The 14,443-nt window shown below is 41.6% G+C and overlaps 1 protein-coding gene across 3 annotated transcripts in view; it reads right to left on the bottom strand.

Moving 5' to 3' along the window:
* Nucleotides 1–10,571, bottom strand: part of CPPED1 (calcineurin like phosphoesterase domain containing 1) — a 51,659-nt gene extending 41,088 nt beyond the window's left edge. For 2 of the 3 annotated variants that reach the window (XM_060786347.2, XM_060786346.2), the window contains exon 1: nucleotides 10,452–10,571. In XM_060786347.2, the coding sequence (XP_060642330.2) occupies nucleotides 10,452–10,518 (67 nt within the window). In that variant the 5' untranslated portion in view covers nucleotides 10,519–10,571. Of the gene's footprint in view, nucleotides 1–4,148; nucleotides 4,239–10,451 lie in introns of those variants that run through there. The other variant, XM_060786348.2, reaches the window with a different exon arrangement.
* Between the last annotated feature and the right edge of the window lie 3,872 nt (nucleotides 10,572–14,443).

Raw genomic sequence — 14,443 nt, 5'->3', positions numbered from 1 at the left:
TACCGCAAAGTGAAGCTGATGAGGAAACACAACATATAAACTATCTACAGACCCACCAAGAAAATCCAACAAATGCTACATTCAGCAAAGGACAAGAGGAATCCTCTCACTTCTGCAGGAGTCTACTGTGTACCATGGAGCTATGGACAAGTCTACATAGGGACCACCAAATGCAGCGCCCAAACACGAATTAAGGAACATGAAAGGCACTGCAGACTACTTCAACCAGAGAAACCAGTCATAGCAGATGAACCAACCTGGACAAAGCATATTATTTGAGAACACAGAAATTCTGGACCATTCTAATGTCAGACTACACAGAGAAGCCATTGAAATAAATAAGCATGTGGACAATTTCAACAGAAAGGAGGAGACCATGAAAATGAACAAAATCTGGCTACCAGTATTTAAAAACTTTAAAATTACAACAGCACAACAACGGAGAGAAGTATTAAAAAAACTCTAAAAGCACAACAGTAAAACAACACTCAAATACAGGGGAATTCCAGAGGGGAAACAATCAGGGAAAGCTAATCACCTCTCAACTTCCATGACTAATAGAAAATACTGGAAGGATTTATTTCTTTATTATTTTTTTATTTAGAACTTTTATATACTGGTCTTCTCGACCTCCAAAGAGAGACTCAGGCCGGTTCACAACAAAAGATTCACAAACAATAGATTAAAAACATTTACTGGGCCTTGACCTTGAGTTTTGGAGTTGTAGTTCACCTATCTCCAGAGAGCGCTGTGGACTTAATGATGGATGTGGACCAAACTTGCCACAGATACTCAATATTGCCAAATGTGAACACTGGAGTTTGGGGAAAACAGACCTTGACATTTGGGAATTGTAGTTGCTGGGATTTATAATTCACCTATAATTGACGGTTGGAAAAATGGCAGCGGAGCCGGAGCCACGACTTTTCACTCGCTAATCATCAAGCAGCATAATTAGAGAGGAATACTGACAACAAACTGATAAGTCACTGCCAAATCACTCTTATCTTGGAGGGAGTTTTGGACTTAACCAGCAACACTCTATTAATCAACCTGAAGAGAAATAAACGAAGAAATAAAACAAGAAGGGTGAGAAAACACCCTTCTGACCTGTTTAGCTTTCTATGGCTTCTGGAAGCTGAAGCAGCATTTGTCCTATAACTTGTCCTATAACCGTTGTTGTGGTTTCTGCAAAGCACTACTCTACTCCTGCTATTCTACTACAGGGTGGAAGGCTGTGATTTCCTCCCCCTGTCTGCATTCCTAGCCCTGTGGCTGCAGTTTAAAACGCTGCCGTTTGTTTGTTGTGAGAGTTACCCTGTGCTGAGAAGGAGTTGAAATAAAGGCAAAAGTGAAAGGGAGTAAGAAGAAGTTGCAAGGTGCAAGGAATAAGAATAATAAACTAAGACAGTGACTGAAGTTCAAGGGTAGATTCAGCTGACCTCTCACTGAAGAAGCAATTGACACAAAAAGTTGCCAGTCAGTGAAAGTACATCAACTACTGGAGATTACTCCACCTACAATCGAAGAGCATTCTGACCCCACCAACGATAGAATTGGACCAAACTTCCCACACAGAACCCTCATGACCAAGAGAAAATACTGTGTTTTCTGGTGGTGCTTGGTGACCCCTCTGACACCCCTTTGCAACCCCCCCCCCCCCAGGGTTCCCTACACTGAGAATCCAGAAGCAGAGCATTTGTGGAACAGTGGAAGCTTTCCTTGTTTGATTGCACCATCTCAACTATATTACTCTGTTTGGCTTTTAAGATGGATTTTTTAAATTTTAACTCTTAAAATAGTTTTAACCCACTATTAAGAATGTTTTTATCTCTTTAACTGCAAAAAAATATTGGGAGTTATGTTGTCAGAAATACAATCAATCTATCCACTGCTGTTTGTGTGCTGCAGTAACAGAAGCACACTGCCTCCTACGATGGAGGAAATAGCATGGGCATCTTGACTAAGGAGAACTGAGCCATCCACGAGAGCAGCTACAACTACAACTTGAGGAGATAAGTTTTATAATTTGAGACTACACACTAAACAATGCGTATAGTACTCTTGTCCTGAAAATCAATTAAGAACTTTCCCCTTCCTCTGCAGCAAAAGCTTTTTGAGAATCAACAAGTAGAAGCAAGAATAGTTGAAAAGATTATCTGAATTGCTCTTTCACTGAAGGCATTTTAAGACACCATATACCTTCCTCTCCCTTCTCAGTCAAAAAGTCATTAGATTGAACGTCAATTAAGAGTCACTTTCCTTGTAAATTTTCTGATTCACTGCTGTTAGGAAACGTATTTCTCCAAACAGGCACGAAGAGCTGCATCACTCCACCTCCCTTTGATAGCACTGCATTGAGATGCATCATACGAGACAAAAGGGCAAAAATCAAACACACTAGAGAACTTGTTGTGTATCATGTACTCTGGTGGAGAAAATAACCAATATTTGAAGCTGAAAGAATCCAAATCAAAAAAGCCTGTGTGAATCTGCCACAATTCCAAAGTGGGAGACATTTTTACTCCAAGGATAAGCCAGACACAATGGACAGACTTCACTGGCTGCTTTGCAACCTGCAGATTACTATCTAGTACCAGCTGAAACATAAGCCTTCCCCATTTGCATGGCATCTACCTGTCAAAAGTACCTTTGCATCCTAATATTCAGGAGTAACGAACTGCAGAATGTTTTCCGTTTCTATCAAATTCCTGATTGACAGACTTGATTTTATCGGAACTATGCCACGAGTCTTTGATTTCACTGATTATTTAATGTTCTATATTTTAATGTTTTAATATTCTTATTTTTATATATTTGATCTCTCATATACAACTCTGAGATACTGTTGTTGCTCCCAGGTGTTGTTGGGGACACCTGCTCGGTCCCACAGGGTTCCGTATTGTCCCCCATGTTGTTTAACATCCACATGAAGCCACTGGGAGAGATCATCTGGAGTTGTGGAGTTCAAAGCCATCTGTACGCATATGATGTCCAACTCTACTACTCCTTTCCACCTGCTGCTACAGAGGCTGTCCAGGTCCTGAACCAGTGTGTGGCAGCTGTGATGGTCTGGATGAGGGCGAACAAATTGAAACTGAATCCAGACAAGATAGGAGGTACTCCTGATCAGTCGAAAGGCCGAACAAGGTATACGGTTACAGCCTGTGCTGGATGGGGTTACACTCTCCCTGAAGTCACAGGTTCACAGCTTGGGAGTGATCCTGGACTCATTGCTGAGCCTGGAATCCCAGGTTTTAGGGGTGGTCAGGGGAGCATTCGCAAAATTAAAACTTGTGCACCAGTTGCACCTGTACCTTGGGAAGTTAGACTTGGCCATGGTAGTCCATGCTCTTGTTACATATCAAATAGACTATTGCAATGCACTCTATGTTGTGTTGCCTTTGAAAACTGCTCGGAAGTTTCAAGTAGTCCAACAGGCGGCAGCCAGGTTGTTCACTGGAGTGGCATACAGAGAGCATACAACCCCCTGTTACATCAACTCCACTGGCTGCCAATCTGCTACCGAGCACAATTCAAAGTGCTGGCTATAGCCTATCAAACCCTAAATGGCTCTGACCCAGTTTATCTGTCTGAACATATTTTCCTCTATGAGCCTGTTCAAGAATTAAGATCTGCAGGGGAGGCTCTGATCTCGGTCCCACACACTTCGCAGGCGCAACTGGTGGGGACGAGAGACAGAGCCTTCTTGGTGGTGGCCCATCTTCTGTGGAATTCCCTCTGAAGTGATATCTGATTGCCCTCCTCCATCCTAATCTTTTGCAAAAAAACCCCCCACAAAACCATTAAATCCTGGCTGTGGAAGCAGGCCTTTGGCGAGTAGAAAGTGCAATAGACCCTCACAGATGCGACATAGGAAACAATCAAGATGACGATTTCAGGATTGGTGATTTGGCTACACGTTTCAACTGGTTTTAATTGTAATGTATATGTTTGTTGATTTTAATGATGTATTGTGTTTATTGTATAACTGTGGCATTGATTTTTTGTCAAAACTTGTAAGCCGCTTAGCAACCCCCTCAGGGTGAGAAAAGCGGGGTAGAAATAAAGTAAGTAATAAATAGTGTTTTAGCAAAGGTAGAGAAGCATACAAATTTTCTGTTTCAGTTTCATCAAACATTAAATACCTCTCTGAGCTGTTCACAACATTTCTACTTTGGCCTTGACAAAATTCACAGCAAGAAAGTAATTTTCTCTTGTTCACTTTCTCTTCTTCTCCCTCCTGCAAAGCTCTAAAGGGACAAAGTTTGCAGCAGTCCTCTGGAAGCCATCAATTTTTCCCCCAGGAAGCTAATCTTTCAAATTGTGGTTTAACATTAACTTAACTGCTTCACAGGGCACTGGGTTAAAAGAAACATAGTGGAGTGTTACACAATCACAAACTTCTATAAAGATAGTGGGGACACAATGCAATGTTCGTAATATTTAGGGATGTATTTCCATTTATATTCCCTTCCAAATTTAAGAGCAAAACATGTAAGGGAAGCAAGGCTGAATTTTACTTCTTCTGAACTTCTCTTAATTTGTATACTGAAGACATATGGAAGGTTACATTGGGTTGTTGTGAGTTTTCCAGGCTGTATGGCCATGTTCCAGAAGCATTTGCTCTTGACATTTCATCAACATCTATGGCAGGCATCCTCAGAGGTTGTGAGGTCTGTTGGAAACTAGACAAGTGGGGTTTATATATCTGTGGAATGATGTCCAGGGTGGGAGAAAGAACGCTTGTCTGTTGGAGGTAAGTGTGAATATTGCAATTAGCTACATAGTTTAGCACTGAATGGCCCTGCAGCTTCAAAGCCTGGCTGCTTTCTGCCTGGGGGAATCCTTTGATGGGAGGCGTTAGCTGGCCCTGATGGTTTCCTATCTGGAATTCCTCTGTTGAGTGTTGTTCTTTATTTAGAGTTTTTTTTTTTAAATACTGATAACCAGGTTTTGTTCATTTTCATGGTTTCCTCCTTTCTGTTGAAATTGTCCATGTTCTTGTGGATTTCAATGGCTTCTCTAATACTGGCTACTAGTATTAAAAAAAACCTTCTAAAATCAGGACAGTAAATAAATCACAACATCTAGAAAACATGGGAGTTGCAGACAGAAAACAATCAAGGCCAGCTAACACTTCCCAACAAAGAATTCCAAGCAGGAAGGAGCCAGGCTTTGAAGATGCAAGACGATTCAATGCTAATCAAGCAGGCCAGTTGCAACATTCACACTTGCCTCCAACAGACAAAAGTTCTTTCTCCCACCCTGGACATTATTCCACAGATATATAAACTCTACTTGCCTGGTTTCCAACAGATCTCACTACCTCTGAGGATGCCTGCCATAGATGTGGGTGAAACATCAGGGAAAACTCACAGCAACCCAGTGATTCCGACCATGAAAGCCATTGACAACATGAAGGTTACACTGTATAGAAGGTAGAATGGGTAAAAAGGGGATCAACTATTTTAGATCTGATCCTAACCAGTAGTGATGGTCTGGTCAATGTCATGGAAGGGAATGAATTTTAGGTAGGGATAACCACGTTTTTCTGGAGTTGTTTATGTTGTGGAAAGAGAAACCAAGCACAATCAGATACATATTCTATATTTCTAAAAAGCTCGTTTCTGTAAATGTGGGATGTGGAGGGGTTGGACAGGATGGCCTTTCTAGTTTCTTCCCATTCTGATTCTACGAAAACAGGATGTGGCACCAAGTGCCAAGAGCAGTGTGCCAAACCTGCCTAGAAAGAAAGCTAACATAATATGTACAAAAGGACAGAACATACTACTAGCACCCTCCAAGACACACACATTGCAATTCACTCTACAATGAGTCTGCTTTCATCCTTTCTCAGTCTGGGAGTCCATCTCAAAAAACCAACCCCATTCATATCCAGAAGTAACTTGCAAAAACAGAACATTATGCTTGTGCTCTCATATAACCCTATAAATTTATTATTGGATTCATCTTTAATATGTGCAGTCTGGCTTCAAGGTTTTGGTTTTTTAAGCAATATAAATGCATATTCATGAAAGGTAGGAAAGCATGAAACAGCTGAGGCTTCACTGTTCCAGGAGGCAGATGTTCCTTGAATTATAAAAAATTAGAGTGTGCTTGCCACAGGCATCTAGACTTACTCCTAGGAGGGTAGCTGTATAAAGTGATAAATATATTTATACTACTGAACCATCTAGGTTAATGTTGCCTTTAGCAGCTCCACAACTTGGTCCCTCCAGATGTTCTGAACTACTATTCCTATCAACTCCAACCATTGCTGATGATCAAAAATGACGATGTCCAAATAACTGGAAGGCACCAATTTGGGGAAGATCTTTAAGAAGCTTTGGGAAACACTGCCTTGCCGTCTTAAGAAGAAAGCTTCTGCCATCGTTGCCTCTGGATTTTGGCAACAGCGCTTCAAGGCTTCCATGTGGACTTGGTCTTTCAGAGTTTTTAGCATGCTTTGGGGCAGTGAAAGTCTTTGGAGTCTTCCCTTGAGTGTTAAAAAATGTAAGCCTTTGCTAATGCTGATCCCTCTACTAATACCAATCTCTGACTTTCCGTTTCAGCCTCTTTTCTTTGGGGGGAAGAGTGTCTTAATGTATTCCCAAAACTCCTAAAGCTGCCAAAGGATTACATAATAGAAAGATAATGGTAGCTTTCTTTGCTCCTCTAGTGATTTGGCAAACCTAGCAATTTAGAGGCTACAAGAAAAGAACTAGAGCACCACATGCGGAGTACACATTTCCTACTTTTGGCATAGAATGATCTTCAAAAATAAGTCAAATCTAACAATTTCTATCCCTGACATGGTGAGCATTTCACCAGCTCCTGATACAGGTTGAGCATCCTTTATCCAGCATTCCAAAATATGAAAATATCCAAAATCCAAAACAGGTAATATGAATGGCTGAGGTAGGGACACTGTTGCTTTCTGATGATTCAATGTTCACAAGCTTTATTTCATGCACATTATTTATATTTTTATAAAATTATTTCCAGGCTATGTGTACAAGGTTATAAAACATTTATGCATGTTGTGCTTAGACTTGGGTCCTACCTCCAAGATATCTCATCCTGTATCTATACATAAATGCAGGTATTCCAATACTCTTGAAGGAGTTAATGAGCTTAATAATGCAAAAATGCTGAAATGCTAACTTAGAGTAAAGGTACCCTTCTCAGCAAAAGAGTACGGGAGATTGGAGGCCAAGGAGGAGATTGTGTATTTTAGAAACACAGGATGACCTGACATTTCAATGCTTATCTATATACAAAATAATATATGTTTATCTATGCTGGTACCGCATATGTACAGCTTATCAGTTAGAAGTGTCGAAATGGTCAAATAATGAGAAAAGCATGTTTTTAAGAATCTGATTGGAGAATGGGGAAGGGTTGAGGGGTTACTCCTTGACACAGTAAAAAATTGTATAAAAGATAACAGGAAGATTGTAACAGGACAGAAAGCCATTTCTTTGAAGGCACGCTTTGGTCTTCGGCTGGTTCCGCCTATGCGTGGCCACGCTGGAAAAAAAATAAAGATTTTTGCTTCACCTAAGGAGGCTGGTTGTTTGCATCTGCTCTGTGGGACTTAGAAGTTTTAGGGGTTCCCTTCCACTTTGAAATCCAAAACACATCTTGTTCCAAGCACTTCAGATCAGGGAGCCTCAACTTTTAGGGTTGAGGCTCCCTGATCTGTGGGTCCCAGGTGTTCTGGCTTATAACTCCCAGAAATCCCAGCCAGTTTACCAGCTGTTAGGATTTCTGGAAGTTGAAGGCCAAAACATCTGGGAAACAGAACAGCCCCGGCCCCATTCTTTCCAGCTTGGAGATCAGGAGAGGGGCAAGATTTCAAGTTGTGTTAATACAGAAACGACATGCACATATACATATTCTCTTCCAGGCTAACACTCAGAAAACAATGCTGCAGTTGACTATTTGGACAGTGAGTACCTTAACACTTCCTGGAGTTAAGGAGAGGCAAGATACAAGGTATTTGAAAGTGGTTCAGGGGCGAAACAAGTGAAAAGTGTAGAATCACAGAGTTGGAAGAAACTGCATGGGCCATTTAGTCCAACTCTATACCATGCAGGAAAAGCACAATCAAAGTACTCCTGACAGATGGCCATTCAGCCTCTGTTTAAAAGCCTCCAAAGAAGGAGCTTCTAGTGTAGTATACTGTAGAGAAATAATCTTAGGGCTTATGTTCTGAGTAAGTATGTCCAGCATTGTGGAAAAAGGGAGGTTCTGGTGGGAAACATTTTTTTGACAAGTCTTCAGATTAAATGTCTGTTAAGAGGTGTGTGTGCATATCATTTCAAGTCACCTGTCAATTTATGACGACCCCAATGAATTGTATAGGGTTTTCTCCGTCAAAGAATACTCAGAGGCAGTTTTGCTAATTCCTTCCTCTTAATGATACTCTGTAGACCTGTGATGCATTGGCAGTCTCCCACCCAAATACTAACCAGAATGACCCTTGTAGCTTCCAAGATCAGACAGCATCTAGCTCCTTTAGGATATATGTAGGCCTACATACATAGGCAGGGTCATCGTGGGGAATTTTCAGGTGTGCACTTTCTTCCAAAGATCAGAACAAAAGGGTTGTTAAAAGCCACTTAAAAACGAAATAAAAGCTTAAATTAAAGTGCATGAGCAAAGTGTTTTTGGTTGATTTCTAATCTATTTTATATACACACATTTTATTCTTTTACACAACAATTAAAGGAAGTTTAGCTGCCCTTCAACTAGAGCAGACCTTTCCAAACATTTCATGCTGGTGACACACTTTTTAGAGAAGCATCATTTTGTGACACACGAATTCAGTTTTACTAGCAAACTGGAGGTTAAAACAAGCCATTCTATCCCCAATGCTCCTTAATATTTACATGAAGCAGCTGGGAGAGATCATCTGTAGGCATGGGATGGGGTGTTATCAGCATGCTGACGACACCCAAATATATTTCTCCATGCCTTCAAAAACAGCCTTAGCTAAGGGTAGCATGTCTCCTCTGAATGAATGCCTGGAGGAGGACATGGGCTGGGTGAGGAAAAGCAAATTGGCACTGAATCCAGACAAAAAAGAGATGCTTGACATCAAGGGTCCTAATCTGGGGATCTTGAGTTTGGACTTCTGCATTTTTGTTTACATTGGGCTACCTTTTTACCAAGTTCTTTCAAACAAACTAGTAAAATATGGGCTCAGCAATGCTACTATTAGATGGATCTATAATTGGTTAAATGACCAAACCCAAAGAGTGATTCTCACCAATGGTTCCTCTTCATCCTGGAAAGAAGTGACTATTTGGTGCCATAAAAACAGTTCTGTACTGAGCCCATTACTGTTCAACGTCTTTATTAATGGCTTGGATGAAGGTTTATAGAGCATGCTGATCAAGTTTGCAGATGGGACCAAATTAGGAGGAAGAGCTAATACTCCAGAGAACAGGATCAGAATTCAAAAGGACCTCAACAGATTAGAGAACTGACTGGCCAAACGAACACAATAACAAATGTAGGCAGAAAAAAATGAAATGCAAAGATATGGAATGGGTGATGCCTGTGAGAAAGATCTTGCCGTCTTCGTGGAGGGGAAACTGAACATTATCCAGGAGTGTGATCCAGCAGCTTAAAAAGCCAATGGGATTTTGGGCTGCATCCAAAGGAATCTAGTGTCCAGATTTAGTAAAGCCATAGTGCATTTGTATTCTGCTTTGGTCTGACCATTTTACCTGGAATCACACTGTGTCCAGTTCTGGGCACCACAGTTCAAAAGAGAGTCTAAGTTGGAAGATATCCAGAGGAAGAGGGCGACTAAAAGGATCAAAGGTCTGGAGACCATGAATAATCCCTCTGAGGAGCGCCTTAAAGAACCAGGTCTGTTTAGCCTGCAGAAGAGAAGGTTGAGAGGAGGCATGAGAGCAAGGTTCCTTTCTGCTGCCCTGGAAGCTAGGACTAAATGGAGTCATGGGTTCAAATGACAGGTAACGAAATTCCATTGAACATTAGGAAGAACTTCCTGACTGTAAGAAGAGCTGTCCAGCAGTGGAACTCTTTGCTTCGGAGTCCGGTGGAAGCTCCTTCCTTGGGAACTTTTAAACAGAGGCCGGATGGCCATCTGTTGGGAGTGTTTGACTGTGCTTTTCCTGCCTGGCCAAATGGGGTTGGACTAGATGGCCCATACGGTTCCTTCTATTATTCCATGACTCTGTAACCCTCCCCCACTCCCCAATCGTTTTGAAGCCTTACTCTCAACCTAACCATAACAGGCCTACTGCCACTTTAAGGCCTCTGTTTCCTGCTACAAAAGGGATCCGACGGGAAGCACGTCCCCCTGGAATAAGGTTCCGGCCTACCTCCCTTTCAACGTTTCCCAAAGTTCGACAGGGATTTGTTTTCATTTTTAAACTGATAATAATAAGAAGAACAAGGGCACCCGGTACCTTCGCGGAGAGGAGCCAGTGTCCTGAGCCGCGCTCTGAGGAACCTCTCCCGCGCCTCTTCGGCCATCCTGAGGGAACTCCTTCCTTCTCCGCCGGCCTTCAAGCTCAAACAGGGAAGGGGCGGGGCCAAGGCGGTGTAGGGGGCGGGGCCACGTCTGGCGCATGCCCAGTTCGGGGAAGCGGGAAGCAGCTTGGTTTCCTCCACGTGGTTTGGCAGACCAACATGGGATGGGGTTCTTGTGACATTTCCCCCTCTTTCAACAGTGTTGGCTTATGGGTGGGCATGAAGAAACTATACTCTTGCTGTCGAAGACTTTCATGGCTGGAATCACTGAGTGGCTGTGAGTTTTCCGGGCTGTACGGCCATGTTCCAGAAGCATTCTTTCCTGACGTTTCACCCACATCTATGGCAGGCATCCTCAGAGGTTCTGTGGAATAATGTCCAGGGTGGGAGAAAGAGCTCTTGTCTGTTTGAGGCAAATGTGAATGTTCCAATTGGCCACCTTGAGCAGCACTGAATAACTTTGAAACTTCAAAGCCTAGCTGCTTCCTGCTTGGAATCTTTTGTTGGGCGGTGTTAGCTGGCCCTGATTGATTCTTGCCTGGAATTCCCCAGTTTTCTGAGTGTTGCTCTTTATTTACTGTCCTGATTTTAGAGTTTTATAATACTTATAGCCAGACTGTGTTCATTTTCATGGTTTCCTCCTTTCTGTTGAAATTGTCCACATACTTGTGGATTTCAGTGGCTTCTCTGTGTAGTCTGACATGATGATTGTTAGAATGGGCCTGCATTTTTGTGTTCTCAAATAATATGCCGAGTCTAGGTTGGTTCATCAGGTGCTCTGCTATGGCTGACTTCTCTGGTTGAATTAGTCTGCAGTACCTTTCATGTTTCTTGATTTGTGTCTGGGCAATGCTGCATTCGGTGGTCCCTATGTAGACTTGTCCACAGCTGCGTGATATAGGGTGGACTCTCGTAGAGGTGATTTTATACAGTTGTGTGGAAGGGGCCAGAATCCCTTTCTACACCGCCATAAAATCCAGATTATCTTCTTTGAACTTATATCTATCAATGTGTTGTTGAAGACTTTCATGGCCAGAATCAATAGGTTGCTGTAAGTTTTTCAGGCTGTATGGCCATGTTCCAGAAGCATTCTCTCCTGACGTTTCGCTTGCATCTAAGGCAGGCATCCTCCTGGACCTCACAACCTCTGAGAATGCCTGCCATAGATGCAGGCAAAACATCAGGAGAGAATGCTTCTGGAACATGGCCATACAGCCTGAAAAACTTAAAGCAACCTCTCTCTCTCTCTCTCTCTCTCTCTCTCTCAGGTATGGGCCGGGCCAGTGGCAGATGGATGGAGAGTGTGAACTAATTCACACAGTTCAATTTTTTTTAAAAAAGGAAAGAAAAAAGGAAGAAAGAAAAAAAGAACAATTCAATTATTAAAACGAAGAACTATTTTAACTTACTTAAACTTAACAGTATTTCAGTGGAAGACCCTAGAGGCTATTCAGTCAAAGCACCCCCAGCAGATGGCCATCCAGCCTTTGTAATAATAATAATAGCAGAAACACCAGGAGCCATCCAATCCAACTTCCTTCTGCCATGGAGGAAAAGCCCAATCAAAGCACCCCTAACAGATGGCCATCCAGCTTTAATAATAATAATAATAATAATAATAATAATAATAGCAGAAAACCCCAAGGGGTCAATGGAGCACAGTTTGTGAACCCCTGGTGTAGATGCAGACATTGAAGCCAGCAGTTGCCCTCATGTCCCAAATAGTACCCAAACCAGAGGCAATATTCAGCCATCTGTTGCAGTAATAGGATGACCCTTCGTGTGTGTGTGTGTGTGTGTGTGAGAGAGTGCTTGTGCAGTTGAGGTGCTCCAAAGAAGAGCCAGGTTTTTCTTTAAGATGTTTTCCTGTTCTGTTTCCAATGACACAAGCACCTTCTCATTCTATGCCTAATGTTTGTTTTTTTTTAAAAAATTCTTGTTGTAATGAACAGAACATTACAGGAAATACAGTGAAGCAACCTTAAAAGCAAACAATAAATATTAACAACTTGGTTGGCATCAAGTTGGGTTTAGCACTTTTAGGAAGGAAAAAGAGAACCAACATGGTGCATTGGCTTCTATTCAGTAAATGTTTGGCAGAGAAAGGAAGAGGAATAGGAAAGATTTCCAGAATCCCAACAAAGATTTTAAGGACCAAAAGGAATGTTCCTTTTGTTTGAATAAGCAATAACTGGTGCTACACTTCTTCCAGTACACTGTCTCGACTAAGTGTTTTGGCAAAGTTGGTCTCGTGTTAATTTTTCAGGGAGGGCAATACTCAAAACTCTCTGTTGAGCCAAAATCTAAAAAATCCAATTTTTTTACAGTTCTCCAGTGCTTTACGATCTCAATTTGAGTAGTGTCAAGCAAAATGGAAAGGAGCAGTTTACATTAGGTTAACATAAGGACCTTGGAAGACAGAGAAGAGCACAAGAGTTGCACTGTGCTCTATATTTCATTCAGTCATTTCAGATATAAAATGTTTTTAAAAATCTACTTCAAACTGAAATGTTTTACAAAATACAGCCCAGATATATAGCCAGCCATGTATCATGTGAGATAATACGGTGGTTGAAAGCGGGGCAATCTAGAGAGAAAGGGACATTAAGTCTAGTTGAGTCCGACTCTGGGAGAGTGGTGCTCATCTCCATTTCTAAGCTGAATTTCTGGCATTGTCTGTAGATGCCTCCAAGGTCATGTGGCCTGCATAACTGCATGGAGCGCAGTTACCTTCCCGCCAAAGCAGTACCTATTGATCTACTCACATTTTCATGTTTTTGAACTGCTAGGTTGGCAGAAGCTGGGGCTAACAATGGGAGCTCACCCCATCCCATGGATTCGAACCACCAACCTTCCAGTTAGCAAGTTCTGCAGCTTAGCAGTTTAACCTGCTGCGCCACTGCAGCCCCATGAGGGAAAGGTACAACCTGTAAATTCCCCTTTTGAAATAGAAACATTCTTTTGTAATACATTACACTTTATTTACTTATTTAGATTTGACATACTGCAATTGCCTTGTTACATTGTATGTTCTCTGATGCATACATGCCCCCAAAATTATTCATGTTACTTTACAACAATGTAGCTCTGTCAGTTCCATTATTTTCACTTAATTGCATATAAGTGTTCTAATATATTTATCTACTAATACATCCACTTACTTTGTCATTTGGTGGTTTGATTTCATCATTACTTTTACACATGTAGCTGTAAAAGTAAAAATGATTTCCATGTATTTTCAAACAGATCTTTTATTTCTCCTTTCGCCAGTCTTAATGTACAAGGGTGGTTAAACCCTTGTGCAGGCAGGACTGAAGACCGACAGGTCAGAAGTTCGAATCCGGGGAGAGCGCAGATGAGCTGTCTCTGTCAGCTCCAGCTCCCCATGTGGGGACATGAGAGAAGCCTCCCACAAGGATGGTAAAACATGAAAACATCCCAGCGTCCCCTGGGCAATGTCTTTACAGATGGCCAATTTTCTCACACCAGAAGCGACTTGCAGTTTCTCAAGTTGCTTCTGACATAAATAAAACAAAAAACCAAGGCATCAAAACCATTTTGGAAAAATTCAGAGGTTTATTTCATGATCCATGATTTTTAAACTGTTTTAACATCATTCAAGCCATTGAATCTGAAACCACATTGGTTGTCTTTCAGAGGTCCAAACAGGTCAGAATGGGCCAAATCATAAACATTCCTCAAGTGATTATGGATTTCCTTAGGTGCACAACCTTCTTTTGCTAGAAATTCAAAGATGACTTTTTCTTTTAGCTCCAGGCTCATGGTTCTAATCAGTCAATTAGAAAAAGAAAAAACTATATCAGTAGAGTAAGGATACCTCTATCATAAGCCGCCTTGAGTCGCCTTTAGGCTCAAGAAAGGCAGGATAGAAATATCGTAAATAAATAAATATAATGCATAGATAGTC

Source organism: Anolis sagrei, chromosome X (assembly GCF_037176765.1).
Source record: "Anolis sagrei isolate rAnoSag1 chromosome X, rAnoSag1.mat, whole genome shotgun sequence".
Classification (NCBI taxonomy): Eukaryota; Metazoa; Chordata; class Lepidosauria; order Squamata; family Dactyloidae; genus Anolis; species Anolis sagrei.
This window is presented reverse-complemented; position numbering and strand designations above follow the sequence as displayed.